The sequence below is a fragment of the Amblyomma americanum genome, chromosome 5, assembly GCF_052857255.1.
Source record: "Amblyomma americanum isolate KBUSLIRL-KWMA chromosome 5, ASM5285725v1, whole genome shotgun sequence".
Classification (NCBI taxonomy): domain Eukaryota; kingdom Metazoa; phylum Arthropoda; class Arachnida; order Ixodida; family Ixodidae; genus Amblyomma; species Amblyomma americanum.
The window spans coordinates 34,470,344-34,492,453 of record NC_135501.1 but is presented as its reverse complement, the minus strand read 5'-3'; the positions used below and the strand labels follow the sequence as shown (position 1 = coordinate 34,492,453).

At 47.6% G+C, this 22,110-nt stretch overlaps 1 protein-coding gene and 1 pseudogene across 2 annotated transcripts in view; both read left to right on the top strand.

The window, feature by feature from the left end:
- The window catches only part of LOC144132373 (BTB/POZ domain-containing protein KCTD9-like), an 82,806-nt gene that overhangs the window by 47,617 nt on the left and 13,079 nt on the right, over window positions 1–22,110 (top strand). Inside the window, exons 5-8 of the mRNA XM_077664728.1 lie at window positions 9,095–9,191; window positions 14,121–14,311; window positions 15,781–15,848; window positions 18,825–18,947. Of these exons, the coding sequence (XP_077520854.1) occupies window positions 9,095–9,191; window positions 14,121–14,311; window positions 15,781–15,848; window positions 18,825–18,947 (479 nt within the window). The remainder of the gene's footprint in view (window positions 1–9,094; window positions 9,192–14,120; window positions 14,312–15,780; window positions 15,849–18,824; window positions 18,948–22,110) is intronic.
- On the top strand, window positions 28–1,705 carry LOC144133604 (uncharacterized; annotated as a pseudogene). The gene is made up of 4 exons (XR_013315085.1): window positions 28–124; window positions 196–246; window positions 715–786; window positions 1,012–1,705. The product of XR_013315085.1 is annotated as an uncharacterized LOC144133604 (transcript).

Sequence of the window (22,110 nt, the reverse complement as noted above, 5' to 3'; positions counted from 1 at the left end):
CGCGCACGCAGCATGTTCTGTGCCGGCCTTTCGTTCGTCGCTGCGTTTAGCATGACGATGGGTGAAGGAGCACAACGGCTGTTCATGACCATGATAGAGGAGTCACCGCTACCCGCAGCACCAGGTAAGCGTCGTCTCTCTCAGAAATAAGCTGTGAAAGATAGCAGCGCCAATATCATTTTGTGCTCACCACAGCTGTCGTCTATGCCTTGGCCACTCTTGTGAACGTTGGAGAGATACCCGATGGTAAGTGACAATAACTACTATGCATGGGGGCATATTTGAGGATTATTTTAATTGATTTCTTTTATTACCATTTATTGCGGCGAATGGAGTATTTAGGATAACGGCCGGGGATGTCGCTGCGTGTGATGCAACAACGGGCGAGAACGCAGCCGTTAATATTCGTACTGTAACATTACTGGTCATGATGCCGCACCTTCTTGCTCTACTCTCATCTGCGGTTTACCGTCACTTCGGTCTGTTGATGCTTTCAGATTACTGTATATGCCTGTTTTACTGTGCAGCATCTGACCAATCAAAGCAAGCCTCTTTATTTTTGCCCACGGCAAGGGCTCATGACATGCTTCGTCCGTCGCAAACATCAGGCGCTTAGTAACCTGAAGAAGAAAAAAAGACCTTACCATTTCAGGTCGCGCAGAGTAGGCACCTCGGTGCAGTTTTTACAGTTGCAACTTTTATGTTCACTTGCAGAGAACACCGCTGCGTCGGACGTGGGCGAAAGGGGACCGCAGCCAGCGCCAGAAGTGAAAAGACGCGGCGGAGGTGAGCTTGCAAAACGGAAAGTTGAGCTGTTGGTACATCTTTGAATACAAAAACAGTGCTGCAAGAGGAGTGCGACAGCGCTTGTCCTCGTTCGTAAAAAAGCGCCTCTCCTCCTCAGTTGTGCCCTGTCTCAGCGCTGTTTTTGTATTTAGTGTCGAACTTCTGCTGCCTGCATTTCTTGACGAATTTGACGCTTTTAGTAAAGTATCCGCATTTATTTTTCAGCTCCCGAATGGACACCAGGAGAAACCAAACTGCTATTAGATTACTATTACAAATACTTTCCGCAGGTGGACCCATTAAAAAAGTTTAAAAACAAAAAGATGCTTTTCAAGCAGGTTTCACAGGATTTGGCTGAGGTTCTTGGATGTAACAAAACGCCGCAGCGGTGTGAAAATCGCTATAAAACAGTAATGAGGCAGAAGAAAAGGGCAAGTGACAACAACAACAAATCAGGTGCTTCACCTCATCCTGTCCCATTTGACGATGAAATGCGAAAAATCCAAAGCATTGATGACAGTCTCGAGCCAGAAATTCAAAGGGACTCTTTTGGAGTGACCTACAAGTTAACATCATCAAGCTCTGACAGCTCAGCTGATCTAATTTCCCCTATGCCTGAAATGCCCAGTACTCTGTCGAGCAATTCAGAAAATGATGAAACTATGAAAAGGTCAACAGAGGTGAAGAAAAGGAAATGCCGTGCCGGTACTAGTCGTATGCAGCAGATGCAATTTTTTTTTTGGATCAAATGAGGGCTATAAGCGCAGAGCGAACAGCTCACAGGGAAAAGCAAGAAGAAGAAAAAGAGAACAGGCGTGCTGAGCGGCGAGCTGAGCGAATTCAAGACCGGCAGGAACGTCGCAAGATGCACGAAGATAAACTTCAGCTCATCCGCGAGGCCTTGGGGCTCAAGCAATAAAACAGTACACTTTGGATGAACATGTTGTTATGAGTGTTTATTTTGCGCAAGACAAAACGTTTTTGTGCATAGTCTTCACGAAGCATTGCTTTGAACATATGTTTAGCCCTGTGTTTGCATCACTACAGGCTTTGTGGGTACCTCCTCTTCAGCCCAATCTTGGACTTAATTTTTTCTCGTTTAACTTCTGCAAGTGCCCGTAAGAGGCTCCCTTCTCTAGATATTCCACTGCAGACTTCATCTACAGTAGGGCTCTGATCATTGTTAACCTGGAAGCTCAAACGCATGTCCTGAAGTGGACTATGATATTGCCACGGACCTGGCTCGAGCTACCTGCGCGCTAAGCCGTGACGAGGACGAAGTGGTCGCGTTCGCGTGAGGCGCGCTCGAGCTGGCTCTGTTCTGGGCGATTAAAAACCTCGGCCGTTCTGCGGTCCCCCTCTACGTCTACGACTGTTCTCCGTCTGGCCTGTGACAATATGAATCCCCGTTCTCGATGCAGATGTTGTGAAGGACACAACAAGAGAGAATAAATTTTGACATGTTGTCTACAGTCATGAGGTCCAAACGCTGTAGCTGCCTAAATCTACCATTTAATTCCCCAAATGCGTTTTCAATTAGCACACGGGTAGCTGAAAGTTTGGTGTTAAATTCCTTGTCAGAGGCATCCAGGCTTCCATAGTCTCGAATGGGAGTCATCAAAAACTCTTCGAGATGGGTATGCAGCGTCCCCAAGTATTTGGTATTTTCCAGCACAGAGTTGAGGCAATTTCTTCGAAATGTTTGAGAGCCGAAATATTCTGGAGTCGTGAATTTTACTAGGTGCACCAGTGCTGGCATCAAGGAACCTCTTCCGGTTATCACATATCCCCTGCAGCGTCAAGGATGGGTAATGGTGCCTATTCACGCACACTGACCGCACCTTACCAGCAGGGCACCTAACAGGAATATAGCTCCCGTCAATGCAGCCAATGGTGTCTGGAAACCCTGAAACCTGGAAGTTGAAAAGAAAATGTTACGAGAAGACGGATATTGATAGCCATCATAATAGCACAATTCATGTACAACACATGCATAATGTGGAGATTGTGGCCTCAGCTCTCATCGGTGGCAAGATATTTTTCCATCCGCCTTCCTCCCTTCTCTTTCTCCTCCTTTTTTCTCATTTCAGCTTCAAACACAGCTCATGTCCCCATGCTTTCCTTGGCTGTTGGGTTTATATGGTTGTAACAGTCTGCTAAACATGTTTGCAAATGATGATGGCCTGCAAGTTGCCCAGCATGACCGACAAGCCCAATGTTCACGCGGTTATATTAAAACAATGGCCCTCACCAATATGGAAGCATTGCTTGCCGGATGCCAGAACCTTACTGGCATACAAATGCATGCCGCAAAACAATCTCGGCATTAGGGCAATGTGTGAAGAGACTGCAGCTAATGCTCAGTAACACGAGGTCAGAACACAGACGTCCAAATTATAAGTAGTATATAGACGTGTTTTTATTTAGTTAGGTATGTTAAGTCCCCTCGTAGCAACATACATCCATTGACATTGTTACATGTGCAGGAAGGCATGAAATGCATGCCCAGTTCATTCATCCAGACTTTTTATTCATACACAAGGGCGTACGTACAGGAGGCCAAGGAAAAAGTCGTTCTAGGATGGCTTGAGGAGCCCCTGGCCCTCGACAATACATTAGCAGCAGAACACACAAAAAGATAGTTAAAAATTTTTTTATAGCATAGTGACAACAAAGATCAAATTATTAGCGCGTAAGCATCCAGAATTATAACAAAAGCATTCAGAGTTTAAAGTGTTTCGTGAAGGAAAAGACAGCTTTAAAGGGTAATATAGATGGCAAGTGACATGCTGGTTTGATTAACGTCAAAGCTTATGCACGGCGCAAATTAGAAGTAGAAAATTTTGGTCACCTGCTCAAACGCATTAGCAAGCTTCTGCAAGTCATCTGGGAAGGTCACGATGCGGGGTGCGATGTCCAGAAGAAACGCCATAACGCGGTACATCATCCTGTGATACGTGCTTTCCCCAGCCTCTAATCGGCCTGCAACATCCCGTATGCAGGATTTATTGCAGCATACCTGCAAGAAATGGGATAATTTTTTATTGATGCGAAATTGTTAATCTAGCATCTCATGTTACCATCAAGCATTGCGGCAAAGTATAGGAAAAATTTACATCTGCCCCGTTCTCTGAAAAAGCTTCACGTGTGTTCATCAGGCACCTTTGGTACAGCCATGCGGTATTTTCCCCATGGAATACCTTTAAAAACCATAGGCAAGAACAGAAATAAAAAAAACTGGGCACACTGAATTAAAACTGTGATCAAACCCATTTATTTTCACAGTTGGGAAGATTGAGCCCTTGAGTGCTTCGCATGCAGAAGAGCAGTGACCTGTAAAAGGAATTTCCAGCCATCATAAGCATTTGAGAAATCGGTTGCTAAACCCTCGCGCAGTGTATTAGTGCATTCAATTTCATGCTTCGCGCCAGGTTAGATGTGCCGGGACGCTTTTGTAATCAGATGCCTCCAATCACTCATCCTAAATCACAACTCTTCTCTCTTCAATAGTAAATAATTTCGATGTGTTATCACTTAAAACTTGCAGCAGAGAGGAGCCAGACACACGGAAAAAACACAAAAGTGAACGAGCAGCTTAGTCCACGTCTGTGTGTTTCTTCCGTGCGTCTGGTTCTTCTCTAATGCCAGTTTTAAATGATAGGTGCACAAATTAGCTCAACAATATACCTTATTAACTTTTATTTCGATATCTTACCACAAAAAGGACAGCACATGCTCTTGAGGCGACTTTGGGGGCAGACCTCCGCGATCAGTTCTTGAAGGGTAGTGCGGCGATTTCGCGAACTCAGCAGCAAGGGAATCTGCAGCCGGCCGTGACAGTCGGAAATTCCTACGAAACTAGTGAGGTAAAATGAAAAAACAGAGGTCGGTTATTGATTACAGGTTCTAACTAGGATGCAACGACTCACCTTTTCGTCCGAATAAGCGGCGACCGTCTTTTCCACATAAGACTCGACCTTCGGTCGCTTCTCCGGCGGGGTAAAAAGCTGCTCGAACATCTGCTCATACAATGCTAAATCCTCGTCATCGCCGCTGCCGCTGCTGTCCGAAGAGGAGCTTGTGCTCGAATCTGTGCTACAGCTGCTGTCTTCATCAAACAGCAACAACTGTTCGTCCAGACGACAGCGCTTAGGTACTGATATTCCGCTTGCTTGCACCGGCCAACTGGCACCGCTACCACCATCCGCCATTTTGCACGGCTTTCCCGGGATGAAACCAGAAGTGACATCAAAAAGTCGTGTGACTTCCTTCATTCTCCCACTTACTCCGCCGTTGACGACGGAGAACCGAGAGCTGCTCTCGGCTGCTCTCGGCGCCGCCAAAGCGCGCCTCCTCTGCCAATGGAACACGACGCTCGTGCTCCTGTTCTACCAATGGCAGGCGCTGGAACTCGCGAGAGCACTTTGAGTGCAGTTTCGAGTGCTGCTGTTCGCCCAATGAAAACCGGTATAAGAGGCACGGGTCGTTGCATGATCTTTGCAGTATGTCATACATGGGAACTGGCGCGTTTACCTGCTGGACAATCCGAATGTCATTAATGTGGACCGGGTTGTGGGCACTCTTCGTAATGCGTCATGCGCACATGTGTAGTAATGTGGGGTCCATATGGATCTTGATATGGGGGTGGATGGGGCCTGGTATCTTGAGAAATTACAACGTTGTCACGTGAGTAGGTGGGATCTCATATTACAGCGTCGTCACGTGACTATGTTTGATGGCACATTACATCGTTGTCACGTGACCTGGTATGACGTCACACTCACATGATATGGTCACTAATTAAACTGGGTAGTTTTAGCGTTACCTAATTGTAATATTTATTAACGTTATTAATTATCTGGCGTCATCATCTTCGTCGCGTGACTAGCCGGCTCGTTACGTCGCATGGAGCCGTTTTTTGCGGACATCTTAGTGAAAAACAGCGCACAAGCAAACACAGACAGAAAGAAGGGGACAAGCGCTGAACTAGCAACTGAGGTTTTATTGAGAAGCATGGCGAAATATATCTTTCACAGCATACAGCATTCAAAAAGAATATAAACAGCACAAAAAAGGCGGATAAGAAGCCAGCATCCAAACTCATCGCTTAACGTCGCATATCCAAGAATTCCATCTCTTTTGTGGAAAGAAGGATAGACGGGGTGCTGACACATGAGTCCTCCGCTTTTGCTATCGCCCTAGCCTCGATAATTTCCCTTGTTATCGTGCACTTGTTTCGTGCCAGGATTTTGCAGCCGTGAAGGTCGGGTATGCAGGCAGGTTTATGATTGCAACGGTGACAGTGCTTAGCCAGAAAACCTGATGAAGCAATGGATCTTACATTGTTGTTATGCTCCAGTAATCTTTCGTTAAGACACCGACCGGTCTGGCCGATGTATCTGCTTCCACACGGTAACTTAATTTCATAAACAACACCCTGATCACATGCAACAAAAGGATTCTGGTGGTTGATTTTGCATCCAGGACGAGGCTTTTTCATTGGATTTGTCGCTTTACACAGTTTTATTAGTTTTTCTGGGGCAGAAAATACAACCTTAACATCTGCCTTCTTGGCTATTTTCTTAAGGTTGTGCGAGATCTTATGCATATAAGGGATGACCACAACTTTTTGTTTATCATCTCTTTGTCCCTTTTGTTGATTGCATCCCGTCTGCCCTTCCGCTTTTTTCTCTTTTAGAACACCTTCCGCCACTGACACTAGCAATTCACTGGGGTAGCCAGCCGCACCTAGACGGGCAGTTTGTTTCATTAGGCTTTCCTCAACTGTGTGAAAACACGACCTGTTTAATGCATTACGAAAGCAAAGCTTAGCAATACCCCTTTTCACCAATTTCGAGTGTGCCGAATCGTACGGAAGTATCGGCTTTTTTCCCCTAGGATCATAAATCCAACAGGCATGGTTGTTCGTAAACCGGAGGCTTAAGTCCAAGAAACGGATGCTTTCATCCAGAGGCAGTTCATTGGTCAATGCATAGCGCCCTTGTTGAGCGATTTATTTCTGGCTGAGTGTGACAATGTGTTGTTAACACGTCTGGACGGCTGCCAAGTTTTAAACGTGGCACGATATGTTGACGACTTTCTGATTATAATAGAAAGGACAGACCGACCTATTGACGAAACTTTCGGGAGCATTCTAAGAATATTCGAGGAGTGCTTAAACCCCCTAACATTGACCAATGAACTGCCTCTGGATGAAAGCATCCGTTTCTTGGACTTAAGCCTCCGGTTTACGAACAACCATGCCTGTTGGATTTATGATCCTAGGGGAAAAAGCCGATACTTCCGTACGATTCGGCACACTCGAAATTGGTGAAAAGGGGTATTGTTAAGCTTTGCTTTCGTAATGCATTAAACAGGTCGTGTTTTCACACAGTTGAGGAAAGCCTAATGAAACAAACTGCCCGTCTAGGTGCGGCTGGCTACCCCAGTGAATTGCTAGTGTCAGTGGCGGAAGGTGTTCTAAAAGAGAAAAAAGCGGAAGGGCAGACGGGATGCAATCAACAAAAGGGACAAAGAGATGATAAACAAAAAGTTGTGGTCATCCCTTATATGCATAAGATCTCGCACAACCTTAAGAAAATAGCCAAGAAGGCAGATGTTAAGGTTGTATTTTCTGCCCCAGAAAAACTAATAAAACTGTGTAAAGCGACAAATCCAATGAAAAAGCCTCGTCCTGGATGCAAAATCAACCACCAGAATCCTTTTGTTGCATGTGATCAGGGTGTTTCTGAAATTAAGTTACCGTGTGGAAGCAGATACATCGGCCAGACCGGTCGGTGTCTTAACGAAAGATTACTGGAGCATAACAACCATGTAAGATCCATTGCTTCATCAGGTTTTCTGGCTAAGCACTGTCACCGTTGCAATCATAAACCTGCCTGCATACCCGACCTTCACGGCTGCAAAATCCTGGCACGAAACAAGTGCACGATAACAAGGGAAATTATCGAGGCTAGGGCGATAGCAAAAGCGGAGGACTCATGTGTCAGCCCCCCGTCTATCCTTCTTTCAACAAAAGAGATGGAATTCTTGGATATGCGACGTTAAGCGATGAGTTTGGATGCTGGCTTCTTATCCGCCTTTTTTGTGCTGTTTATATGCTTTTTGAATGCTGTATGCTGTGAAAGATATATTTCGCCATGCTTCTCAGTAAAACCTCAGTTGCTAGTTCAGCGCTTGTCCCCTTCTTTCTCTCTGTGTTTGCATGTGCGCTGTTTTTCACTAAGATGCAAAACCAACTAGCCCATTCAGCTGCTTTACTGACAATGTTTTGCGGACACTTTTTGGCGGATATGACCTTGAAAGTGAGCCTTTTATGCTTTCGCATTAATAAAAGAGGCCGCTCGCTTCTACACAGACATAAAAACAACGCGCCTCTGTTGGTGCACCACAGTCGCAACTTGTCAAGTGTTTTCGAAGGCAACATACAGAGGACTGAAAAGAGAATTCTCGCTATTCCGGAGAGGGCTAGAAAATCGAAATTATACTGATATGCGTCTGCATATCCGTCGCATTGGAAAGTACATCGATCACCAGTTTTTTTATGTTCGGTAACTATTCTAAAGCCTGAAAATAGTACCGTGAATACCTCCGCCCCTGCTCCCAATCTCTGGTAGATGGTGTAGAAGGGCTGCGTTTTTTAATTGCCGGTTCGTGCGTGAATGAGCGCGAGGCTTACAATACGAACAAGTATACACGAAGCGGGTTGCCAAATATTGACACATATAAAGTACTCACCGACGTACTGGCGGTAACCGCGTATGGGACACCCCTGCACGCAGGCCATATACTCTCTGGCGGTTCATCCCAGATTATAAGCTTCTCCTTTTGCGTGCACATCAATAGTGTCTGTACACACGTTATTAAATAATACCATCTTCATTTTGGCTTTCCTGTCCGGCAGGATTCTCAGAATTTTTTTTTAACTGAAAACCTTCTTAATCGCTTTTTGTTTTGTTTTTAGTTTGTTTTCTGAGGTCGAGCAGCCGACCTCAACTTCAAAATCTGAGGTTGAGGTGAGGTTCGGTGAGGTCGCCAGCGGCCCCAGGAAAAGGGAGGTGAGGGTGTCTCAGGAGACCCCAACCTCAACTGATGTGGTCGGCAAATTTTTTTTTTTGACGTTGAGGTGAGGTCGAGATATTTGAGGTCAAATGCCCATCTCTGCCGATTACATTACGAATTCCATAGTTGCCATGTCACTGGTACTGGCATCCCACCGGCAGAAAATTTTCGCTTCATCACTAACGATGTAGTTGGGGTGTTTTTTGTTGATTTGCATTGAATGCAGGTCCTTCGCTGTCGCAGCATTCTGCAGCCGTGCCGTTCTGTGACGACGCAGAGTGGGTCCTGCTCAACGTGGGTGGAAAGCGATTCGCCACCACCAGGCGAGTGTGCGCTCCTTTAGACCAAATCTGTCTCAGCGCGTGACGCAGTCGACACCCACAGCTGCTCGTTAGACTTTACTCGCGAGTACGAACACTGATCTCGGTCGGCAAACTGTAAAACACGCATTAGACTCGGAGAAGAACGACTCTTTTCTTGCGACGACACTGGAATGATGACGACATTTTAACGTGATACCGTTAAGGCTCCCATCGTGCGGAAAATGCGGGGTCTTTGTCGGCACCCTACAGAAGCAACCTAGCGGGGCCACCTAAATCACGTTACCTTGTGACGTGATCATAACCTGCCCACCGGATTGTGAGCAAACTGCCCACCGTGGCAAGCGGCAGTTCTATTAATGTTTGGTCGCGATAGGTTGCTACGGAAGAGCAACCTGTGTCTGACAAGCCACACCGATGGCAGTGGCGCCTCACTTAACCGCTGCACCACTGCGCCAGGGGTGGTATAAGGACTTGAAGCAATCTATCAGTGCAAGTAGACGATGATCAATTCTACATACAAGAACATTAACCGATTAATGATATCGCTTCATACCCTTAAACCGGAGTTAAAGTGCCCCCCCCCCCAGCTTTTCTTAGTATTTAATTGGATAATTTATATATCCCCTCCCCTTTTCCCAACCTGCTAAGTGGTCCGACGGCGCTTCCAATCAGACAATTCATCCCCTCCACCAAGTTCGCTCTTTCCCAATCCCAAATGAAACCATGTGCGGCTGCTTTGTTTCTTGAAGGCCCAGAAAAGCCTTGCGCCCGTGCAACAGCACTCGCGAAGCCTCTTGAAAGTGGGTTGAATGCTGCTTCAGCAGCTTTGCACGCGTGCAATTACGCGTGCTGTTTTGGAGACCGCACACAGCTTCTTCTTCCTCTGCTCTGAGTTCTACAGCTAGATTCGAGTTCGGTCTTCCCTTCTTCGGCCGCGCGCCAACCGCCAGCCCCATCCCTGCCCTTAATTAATTAAAAAATACTATACCCTGTTTGTGACTGTTATTAATTAACGTTTTTCGCATTATGTTACATACAGAGGAAGCTGTTACCATTTGGTTAGAAGCGCGAACAATTAGGCACGTTTGAGCAGATACTGAAAATGGTCACGGCACAAACGGCACCCAAACGTGCCAAAACGAGTTTGGAGCAACTAATGTACCGACACATTAGACAGATGGTGAACCAGGAATTCCTGAAGCGTCTCAGCATCCTCGATTAATATTATTTTCAACTTTCTAGTGGACTTCGACTAGCCAGAGTCGTCATAAGCCGTCCGTCATTTCTGGCTCTTGCCGAGTCCTGCTTGCCGTATCTTCTCTGTGTCCAGTTTCAGGAGAGTAGGTCTCGTCCAAAACATTTTTTCGATTTGGCGACAGATGGCAACACGAGTACTCGATGACCATTTTTTTCCATTTTCGAAAATAAACGTGTCCGTTTAGGGATTAATAATAATAATTGTTGCCCTTTTATCAGCAATGTATTTTCTACCACAACTAAGCATGCAGAGCTTTTGAGGAAGTAGCCATATCAGAAGTGGCGAATCCAAGGTGGCACTGACTCAGGATTTGGCGTCCATTGATGTTGGCGCACTAAGCGGTCATGTAAGGAAACTTCTTGAACGTGGAAATAGAGGCTTGCACCTTTTCAGGAGTTCTTGTCTTCACCGTCGCCTCACATGCTTCCGGCCAGTCAGTTGACTTCCTTGCATAAAGGTAATGGGCATTAGCGGGTCTTCCTCTGCACCACTGTTCGAATTCAGTATTCACAATGGGAAACGTACTCGGCAAGGATCTCCGGTTTGTAGTGTGGACTACTTCCTGACAGAAAAGAAAGTGGAATGACACAGCCATGCTTTAGAGCGGAAGCTCTACTGCACGACCAAAGCCGCAAAAGCCGTTTAATCGCTGAAGCCTTGACCTTGAATAAACAAATAAATAAATATTGCCACAACTGGGATTCGCACCCGCGGCGGCGCGAACAGATCAGCCTCGCTGGCCACTGCGCGAGAGCACGACGCGTTCGCCGCAGCCCATCACACCTCGCGTTAAACTGCAAAACACTCTCGCGCTATGCATTGCAAATCGTCGTCTTCATCAACTTACATCTGCGGCACCGACAGATCAGGTGAGCTTCACTTCGATCAGAGCTTAAGCTTAGTCTAATATCATCGCCCGACATGCCGACGACCCAGCTATGCAAAACAATGAGCCAACCAGCCAAAACCAATGCTTTTGCACGTCTATGCGGTTTAACTACGTAAAACCCTACCATTTTTTCTCTCATCACCTTAGTTTGATAGTCAGCACTTCTTTCAGCCTTATTTATGACCACCGAAACTGCCTTTCGAATGTTTGTGTGTGTAGCCCTGAGGTGTCGTTCTTCGCGGCCTTTTCACCTAGCTTGAATGCACTGGGCTTTGTGACCGTCTTTGTTATCCATGCACCGCTCGTTTTTCTGTCAACAAGAACCTACCCTTCATTACATGCTCTTTTCAAGTTTTGCACCAGCAGCCCCCTTTGGTAACGTCAGTGAAGGTTTATCTCGTGTGCGATGAAAACCGGGATCGTCCCTTCGACTGAGTGCACTCTTCGGGGGTCGGTTCCTGTTCTCAGAAGTAGTGTAGTGGAAACGTACCACGGTTTTGCACTCTGACCTCGCTTCGAAGTTTTCAAAAGAAGGAAGAACCTCTGGACAGGTTGCTGCCACTAAGTTTCCAACGTAACCTACAGTAAGAAAAAACTAAACCGGGTAATGAATTTTCATGTGTTTGTTACTATTTACTGTATGATTTCCTGTGACGAGCCTGCTTCCCGAGATAGCTCATTTCGCACGCACTTGTTTTTTAAGGCAGAAGGCCTTTTCTGTGTTTTAATTTTGTCTCACCTCGCGCCGAAAGATTTCTGTGACTACAATCAATAGCGGGCGTTCGTTGCCTGTTGTTTTTCCTTACTTGCCGCATTAAGGGAAAATGTGTGTGTGTGTGTGTGTGTGTGTGTGTGTGTGTGTGTGTGTGTGTGTGTGTGTGTGTGTGTGTGTGTGTGTGTGCGTGTGTGTGTGTGTGTGTGTGTGTGTGTGTGTGTGCGTGTGTGTGTGTGTGTGTGTGTGTGAGAGAGAGAGAGAGACACTCGATGCTACCCATAAAAGATGGCATCCGCACGCAACCTGCCAGGCGGCGGTTAAATAAATGATTGGTCGCTAACCACGGGAATCAGAAGGTCGGAGGATTGCGCCTCATTGGTCAAGAATCAAGCAATGCCCTCTCCTGGCGCAATAGTTAGCATGGCGAAGCGCTGCTCGCCTTCCAACCTGGAAACGCACACACAGACGTGTCGCTTGGCTTCGATATAGTGATTCCGTGTTGTTTGCAGCACCCCCCCCCCCCTCCCTCTTTTCCTACTTCGGCGGCCTGTTCGTTTATCGGAACCAGCTAATGAAAGCAGAGGGAACGTGCGCTGGTGGCTAAAGGTTGCGAAGCGGACCATTGTTAAAGCGCCGCCATCGGCTGCGGCGGTCGCGCCTATTCGGCTTGACGTTCTATGCGCGGTCGCATGCAGCACGACTTCAGTCGTAAAACAAGCGGCCCTTCGTGCTGTGGACGCTGCCAGCGACTTCAGGAAGTCCAACGAAAGCAAGGTACGAAAATTTATTTCAAATTGGCGACGTTTTTGATGTCAATGTACAAAGCTCGGGCCCAGAGCAGAGAGAGATTGCGGCAAGCCAGCATGGACCAGGAGGCGTCATCTGGTGGGGTGGTGACCGTGATGATTTTTGTTTAGTGCGACAGACAGAGAATTTCACCTGACGTGAACAAGACAGGTCAACCGCGCCAACTTTTTAGTTTACGCAGGTTTTGACCCGTACTACGTCATGCGTTGGCATTTTTTATCTGTTAGGAAATTGTTTTCGTAATCGCGAAATTCGCGTAGTCTCCGGCATCTCTGCTTGTTTTGCATTTCCCGAACACGTTTGTTAAGCTTTTAGTGCACACCGCGCGAAATGTGGTATTCACGACAAACTTTTGGCACTTTGTCGATACCACTTCGCTCGTTTCCATTTGTTCCGTCAGCCCTTATTCATAAATTAACGCAAGCACGGTTACGTTTTCGTTGCGCGAATAGGCGCACTTGGTCAGGTCCGTCATCTGTATGCGATGTATACGTTTAAAATTCCAACGGATCCGCTGGTTTGCAAGCACGGCCGTTTTGATAAACAGCAGAATGTCGTCCATGGAGGTCACTTTGGATAGGTGTTCAAGCATTCAACGACGCAACCGTTCGTGCAAGACATCGCCGACCCCTTACAATTGCAAGCGCGTTTGGTCTGTGCTGCCACCAGACAACACGCCACAGGCTTGCGTTCGGTGTCGCCAAGCAGTGCCGCCATGTTGCTGCGCGCTTTCCATGATTGCGCTCTGGTCCTGGCGCATTTAAGCCCGGGTGGTCGTCGTACTCGCCGTACTTTCTTTCACGTGGAAGTCGTGGTTTCTTCCACCACAAGACATCTATGGACGATGCATGCTCTTCTTCCGGCCCTATTGAACAATTTCCCGCCTTCAGTAAAGGAAAGAAATCGTTACGATTTAAGTGGATGCCTCCAGAAAAACAAAGAGCGTGTAACCCTCCTCATCCCCCCTCCCTCGCTCTTTCGTGGGGGGTGCATAGAGAAATCACTGGGTGGACCGGGAAATTTTATGCGCTTTACAAGCATACAGTTGAGAACAAGACACAACACATACACGTACAATTTGCAGCACATGGCATCGAAAGGGTTCTCCAACAACACTAGGAGTCAACACAATGAGGAAAACACTACACGGGCAATGACCATGAAGTGTTTTCCTTTCGACCAACAACGTAGTGTATCCTTCGGCGTTTTAAATTTAGTAGACAAAAGAATTTACTACGTAGCCTATTCGCTTTTTCGCAGGGCTACTCTCTCCTCTGCGGGGCCTCGATCCGTGCTGGCTGGCCTCTGGTCCCAGGGCCGCAATGGAATCCCCGTGTCCAAGGACTCTCAGGGGGCATACCTGTTCGACCGGGACCCGCAGTACTTCCGGCCACTGTTGAACTACCTTCGCTACAAGGAGATGATCCTCGACGAGGGCGTTTCAGCGAAAGGTACGTTGTTCACGTGAAGCTTTCAGCGGGTTGCAGTGTTTCAGGTAGCGTAGTCAAGTGAAACGACGACAGTGCAGCGCGCTATAAAAACGAAAAAAGAGGAAAAGGGAGGGCGGAACATCAACACACAAGGAGTCTGCAGCTTGCGTTTCGAGCCATATCAACAATGTCCTAGCTGAAGCCAACAAGAGGAATTGGACAGAGGCGAGGCATGTAATGTGGTTCGGAAAGTGGTGTCCGAATATTCGGAAAATGGGAATGCGAATAGAACGTTGCGTACTTCTTGTTTTTATTAGATGCGAACGCCCAGTCTTCGAACGCCCAGATGCGAAAGCCCAGATTAGATGCGAACGCCCAGTATTTCGGATATTGCAGTGAGTACGAATATTTGGAACAACTAGAACAATCGGGAGTGCACTGACAATCAGCAGTTTTGTTTGTTAACGGCGAAGGTATACCAAAGCTTCGCCGACTAAGGTAAAATAACGTGGCGTCTTCATACACCGCCTTGTGAACATCAATCGATTTGTTGCCGATTACAAACTTTTGTTCTGTAAACAGAAAGTGTGTGTCCAATTTCGCTGTACGCGCTGTCGGATTTCTTCGTATCCTGCCCCTCCCCAGAACACCACGTGGCATAGATAAGCGTTACCGCACTCTTCTCCAACAGATTCGCCAAGATGTAGCCTGCCGTAACTGCTCCCTCCACATAAGTAAGATACTCAAACAACCAGTCCAATTTGCTCGGCATGTGCCGTGCACGAAAGCAAAGCCGTAACTTCTGCGCGAAGCGAACGGCAGCGAACAAGCAGCTGTGGAGTGCATACTTTTGCTACGTATACAGGAACCTAAACGCTTTCAAGGAATACAACGACAAGGAAGCAAGCTGGAAAGGAGCCATGCCAGTTTGACGCGAAAGGCACGTATGTGGTCCTCAGGTCATGCTTTGGATTATCTGCTCGTGCCATGATGGCAATGCGCATAGCTGGATGATGCTCTTAAGGAGCCGGTAAATATCAACTGCTTACGACCCTGTTCGTTTCGTTGGGAACTGTGGGCGCGGGTTTCAAGTGTGCGCTTCTCGCTGGGCACAGTGCTTGCTCCAAAAGCGTGCATTGGATTTGAAGAGGTTCGCTTTAACTTCAGTGCAGAGAGCACAAGGGAAAAGATTCTAATGCGCGACTGATGGGAGGCCAGAGGCAGCATGGAAAGACGTCAGCTGTTTATTCGCATGTTACAATGGCATGGCCCCGGAGGCTGCAGTGAACTGGTCCGTGCACTTTCCTCTCACAAATGTCCGAAAAGGAAATAAATCACAGCTGCGCACACATTCACGCTAAGCAGATAGAATTTGGCTCCGAAAGGCATCAGCACCCTCCTAAAACTGGGATGCCAGCAGCTGCCATTGCGTCCCGCAACTTCGCTACTCAGGTGGCTGTGCTTTCGTGGTCACGACATGTTCCATGCAGGTGTGTTGTTGGAAGCTCAGCACTTTGGCGTCCAGTGTGCCATTCCAGCGCTGCAGAAGCTAAGCAAGGTAAGACAAACAACCTCTTAACCACAGTCCCAAGAAACGGGTGCCAGCTATAGCGTTACCCATTCTTGCTAACGGCGCGAAGGAAGGGCCACCAGGACACAAATTATGAAGCACAGTATAGCGAAACATTGTCTTGTCGATGGTTGTCGAGAGATGCCTCGATGTGGTCTGTAAAACTGCGATATTATGGCTGTTCTATCATTTTAGTTTTCTGCAATGTTTAAGTCTGCCTGTCTCAAGAGACAGAATGGCAAGGAATGTACATAGAAGCAGCGATCGTATTGCAGTTTTTTAGGCCTCGAGTCAACTATGAGCACACGTTGACGTCACAAATAGCATTCGGCTGTTGAAACCGAAAATGAAACAGCACGGTAGAAAAATTGGATCATAACTTATTTAGCGGTCGTAGGCGAATACCACGCGGTGATTCATTCATAGTAGTTTCTTCAGCATCATTGTAGAGAAGAAAACATGCCACCAAAATTAGGTGACTGTTCTCCTTTAAGAGTGCACGTTGTTGGACGAGTCGGTCGTACACACTTAAGCGAGGGAAGTGCGCTAAAAAAGACACAGACTAGAAGCGCACACGCGCCCGTCCTTGGGATCTTCTCGTCCGTGCCTTTTTTTTAGCGCACTTCACTCGCCTAAATACTCCTTCAAAATGTTCTGGTAGTCTGCTACACATACATATATTAAGGAGCCCAAGGTCAGATTTCCAGACGCTCCGGGTTTTACCGACTGTGAGCAAACTTGTAACATCAAATCATATCAAGAGAAAAACAAACAAGAGAAGACAGGTGGCTCAACAGCCGCGACCAAAAAAAAAAAATCTCGTGCACTAGCTGCTACAGAATTCGAAAAAAATAGCTTGAAAATGATGGAAGTAAATTGCTTCGAATGGCAAAGAACCAGAATAGGATTACGAGTAAAAAATGACAGAATTTTAACGCCGTTAAACCAAGTATGACGTGCGAAAACACTTGGCTTCGAATTAGCTTGATTATTGCTTAAACACTACCACTACGTCCGCATCTCCAGTTGAATTTTTTTGAACTTTGGTACCCCGTAACAGTCTCCTAGCACCACCGTATAAAAATCGTGTTATTTCAAAGGTCTGAAGTTGAGGCTTCTTGGATCCAACGGCTTTTTTCAGGATTGCTAGTGAACTAGTGCTTTCGTACCGAAAGAGTGCGAATTTACTAGGCAACGTGGCGATCGGCGCCGCCCCGGTTTAAAGAGGGTGCAAGCAAGATCTGCCTCTATCTGTGGTTTTTGCGGGAGCTAAGCCACGCCATAGACGTCCATGTAGTTGTTGGCGAAAGTACTGCCTTTTTAAATGAGTATTTATTTTGTAAGAGAGACAGTTGGGGTTTGATGCCCCAACGTCCAGCGCCGATGAAGCTGATGAAGACGAAGCAGACGAAGCTCCAGTTGGCGCTCACGAACGCTGGTCTATACTGAACAGCACCCTTATAGCAAAGATTGTGGCCGTCCACATTAATTGTTTAATTTGCGTTTTTTTTGCAATTTATTAATCTTTGTACTCTCAAGGACTTTTTGAAGGTGTCAGCATTGGCTATGGTGGCGGGGGAGGCAGGGAGGTGGTTTGCAGGGGCGAGCAATGATGTAACGCGCAACGACAAATCGCAGCTCGTGCAAGCAGAATAGCAGTGGTTTCAGGGATAATTATGGGTGATTAGCAAAGAAAGGTGGACATATGAGCGGCGCTCATTTCCTCAGGCATTTGAGTTTTGTTGGCGTTTCATATCGTTGCTTTCCTTTGTTTTAGTGCGCTGGCACTTACAGTGGCCATTTCCTGCATTTAGCGGTTGCGTGTCTGTCTGTCTGTCTGTCTGTCCGTCCGTCCGTCCGTCCGTCCGTCCGTCCGTCCGTCCGTCCGTCCGTCCGTCCGTCTGTCTGTCTGTCTGTCTGCCTGTCTGTCTGTCTGTCTGTCTGTCTGTCTGTCTGTCTGTCTGTCCGTCCGTCCGTCCGTCCGTCTGTCTGTCTGTCCGTCCGTCCGTCCGTCCGTCCGTCCGTCCGTCCGTCCGTCCGTCCGTCCGTCCGTCCGTCCGTCCGTCTGTCTGTCTGTCTGTCTGTCTGTCTGTGTCCAAATCTGGTTTAGTGGCAGACTGCTCATCTGCCCATCGGGTGGTCGGCAAAATGCCCACCGTGTCAGGCGGCACCTCAGTTTTGAGCGGCTGCTCGGGAAGAGCGACCTGGGTCGCAACCAAATCCAAGCAACCCAAGGCCCATCGATTACAGCACCTGCAATAGACGGGCAGTGGCGCATCGCTTGAGCGCTGCATCACTGCTCCAGGAGTAGTAGGAAGACTCCTAGGGATCTATGAATGGAGAGAACGACCGATTCCGTATATATCGGCACTGACTGAATATCGCTATCTGAACAACCACCATCCGTGAGCACTGGATCTGAACCCCGGAACCAAAGGGAAAACCGATCTTCTAGCGGGCCTAATTCGCATTTGGCCTAACTACGCAAATAGATCATAATTTTTTTAAGCCGCCGCGGTGGCAGAGTGGTTACGGCGCTCGGCTGCTGGCCCAAAACAGGCGGGCTCGATCCCGGCCGCGGCGGTCGAATTACGATGGAGGAAAAATTCTAGAGGCCCGTGTGCTGCAGGCTAAATAACCCCAGGTGGTCGAAATTTCTGGAGCCCTTCACTACGGCGTCTCTCATAACCTGAGTCGTTTTTTTGGGACGTTAAACCCCCATAAACCATAAACCATAGACCATAATTTTTCCTCTCTGTTTTTGTTTATAGCGTGCCATATTCATGCATGGATATTCAGTTTTTTTCTTAATGAAGTTCCGTGATAGACAGCGCTTGTCCCGTATGCTCCCTCCGTGTTCGTCCACCACGCAGTTTTCTGTCGTGAATGATGACTTTCAAAGTCTCGCTGCTTGCTGGCGGGGGCTGGTGCACTGTGCTTACTGCTGACTCACGTGTTTTTCAGGAGCCAATCGCATCGCGCCCCACTAGAGTAGTTCTGTCTTCGACCGGAAACACGCGTTCACTGACTAGGGAGGATGTCATCGAAGCCCTCGGCAAAATGCCCTCTGCCCAGGTTCGCTTCCAGGTGCGTGTCCTCCCCAGCATTGCCGCGCGATACTCAGGAGTTCAGAAAACGGCCAATTGCATCCGAGTTTGGTCCTATTGTTATAGCTGGCACTAAAAAAAGGATGCGGGTATTTTCGGAGTTTAGGGGAAAATCGACTAACCTTTGCGACCGTATACACGCTGATGCGGAATACAATCATGTATCTAAAATGAGGGGGAGAAATACGACTCGGTTGTTGGCCTGCTGGAAACGACGCCCACAATTCTCATCGCAGCAGGGGCGCTTTACAGCGATAACTGTTAAGGGCACATCATTCCGGTTCTGCAGTGTCGGCGTAAAACCCCACCAGGATGATTGGTCAATACATCGACGTCACACATCGCGCCATTTGTAGGTGGTATACTAAGTTGTTAAGAATCAGTGACGTCACGAGGGACGCTGCCGTGACGTCACTCGCAATCTGCCAGATGGAGCATGACGTTAACGCCCCAAATGGCTGTCGCTGTATCTCGCCTTGCTCAAGGGCAACCATCCTGTGAGTGTTATTCATTTTCCTCCATCAAAATTCCGGCGTCCCTGTGGGATGGAAGCCAAGAACGCCGTACGGGCAGCAGCACACTAGAGCCATCGTGGAAAGTTTGGAAGACGTGAGGCCACCATTCGCTTTCCATCGTAGCGCAAAAAGGCGGTGTCGTGGGCGGTGGCACTCAAGCACACAACCACGCACTCAACCCCCCCCCCCCCCCCCCCCCCACACACACACACACACACACACACACACACACACACACAGTGCACTGCTGCACAAAATCCGCACGCTTATTCACAAAGGCTTGTTTGCTTTATATACACCGTGGCAATCGTCCATCTGACATCCGCAATAGACAAAGTAAAATTTAAAAAGCAACAGAAGAAAATGAAAAGATGATCTGTGCCGTTAGCCGATGCTTAGGCTTGTACACTGCGCGATTGAAACACTTGTGGCTGGTCGCCTTCATTCAGCGAATGTCCTTTCACCAGCAAGCATAAGGATGTTCTCACGCGCGAGATTATCGAGACCTACAAAACAGCCAGCGCAAAAGCGGCACGTCGCACCCTGCGTGTCTGCAGAGGGCAAAAGAGCTAAAGTATCTTCAGTACGCTCGTTGACAGCAGCTTGTATTTTCCTCGTACCTTTGTCTTGGCCCTGCCGTGCAGGGGTCCATTCGACCAGTGCCTCGGTATGAACGCGCATGTTTACAGATGAAGGCGTTGTAAGTGCAATGCTGCGTGTGTCGTCTCCCTTGACTGCCTTTCTGCGCTGCAGTCTCTGGATGAAACAATAAGCTCAGTTGTCTACAGAATGATCTGCATGCACTGTGGCAGCCGGCAACAGCAGCTTCGATTAGAGGTCTCCGCAGCTTATGCTAAACCTGGGACTACGCGATTGTTGTCAGAAGTTTCTTGCAACAAATCAGTCGGCTGTTTTTCAAGGCAATCTACTAATTCGGCACTGACACTGTTCCTGATGCCCATATTTAAGTGTTAACTAATTCGTCTTTACTGACACAATCAAGCTCAGTTATACGGCTGCACTTGTAACCAATACTCGCTTAATCCAGTAAAAAACACGACGTGGCCGTCACAATTTACAATGGGTTATGACGCGGAATTCCAGCTATAGAACGAACGTTCGCGGCCACAAAACTCGGTTACAGTGAACATGCAGGCGCCAGGGCACACTGCGCTGTCTTTTTTGGGGACTCTTACATGGACACCATCACTGCTGTCAGGTATCGGGTGAAAAGGGCTTGGGATGCACGAAGAAACGAAAAAAAAATTGCAGATGGTTATGCATGGCTAAGCGCGGAATATGATGATAATGACGAAGTGGTTTTATTAAAGGAAGGAAAAGGCTTTCTCTAGCCCGGGAATCTGTCATCGATGTTGAAGAACCTGCGCTTGGGAGCGGAAATGAAGGATTGCAAGAAAAGCGAATGAAAGACGCTAGGGGACAGGAAGAAAACTATCACTAGTTACGGTGGGCACTTAAGGTCCTTACGTGCTAAAGGTATTTGACTTAAAGGCCTTTACTATAAGAGTCTTTGGCCTAAAGGTCTTTTACGTAAAGGCATTTACACGGAAGGAATTTACCATGAAGGCCTTCACTCTAAATGTCTTTAACTTAAATTGTTTTGACCAAAAGCATTTGACATTAAAGCCTTTACCACAAAGGAATTTGACCTACAGGCCTTTATCTTGAAGGCATTTATACTAAAAGGCATTTTCAACCCAGGTGTAGGCCTACACCTCACCAAGGCATACCTCGGCATCATAAGAGGTGGCTCACTCACGTTCGCACACACGTTCACTCGCGCACACACCACTCACTGACACTCACTCACACTTGCACTCAAGTTCACTGATACTCAGAGCCACTCACACTCATTCACCCACTCGCACTCACAATCACCCAAACAAACTTATGTGCACTCCCACTGTCAACCACTCACTCACACTCATGTGCACTCGCACTTTCAACCATTCACTCATTTCCACTTGCACTCATATCCACTCACTCACGCTCATATCTCACTCATTCGCACTCACATCCACTCACTCACGTTTGTGTTCACTGACTGGGAAGTTGACAGTGCATGCTTTTGTGTGGACGGCACCCGAGAGTTTTCTTTTTCCTTGTTTGCTGAGGACGGAGCAGATGGGAGATTTACTGCCGTCTCCAGGCATGCGGTGACTCCCCATCGTAGCCTGGCCCGCACAAGTGTGGTGATGGTCCTCCCGGGGCTTTGTCTCGCTCCTTAGTCAATTTTCACAGTTTCATTGCAGGAAGGAAGTGGTTGCTTATCGCGCGTCCTCCACAGCCCGAAGCATTGTTGAGCACGTGTCCTCTAGCGCGTACTGCTGAGACGATGAGTTGCTGTTTAACGTCAGCTAAGATGCTTCGACACGCTTTTGAATGGAGTCTAACTTAATAACGAACTTGCCTGTACATTGGCTTTGGACGGTGTCTAAGTCCTAATAACCAGTTTGCCTTGACAATGATGTGTCCGCAAATCGGCATGAACACACTGAACGTGCGTTGTGATGAATACGTTTTGCGGCGTGAGAAGTTCAGCGCTTTTGCATGGGTCGAGTGCGTTCTTGAACTGCCGGAATGGGCTGAAGGTACAGATATGCCCCG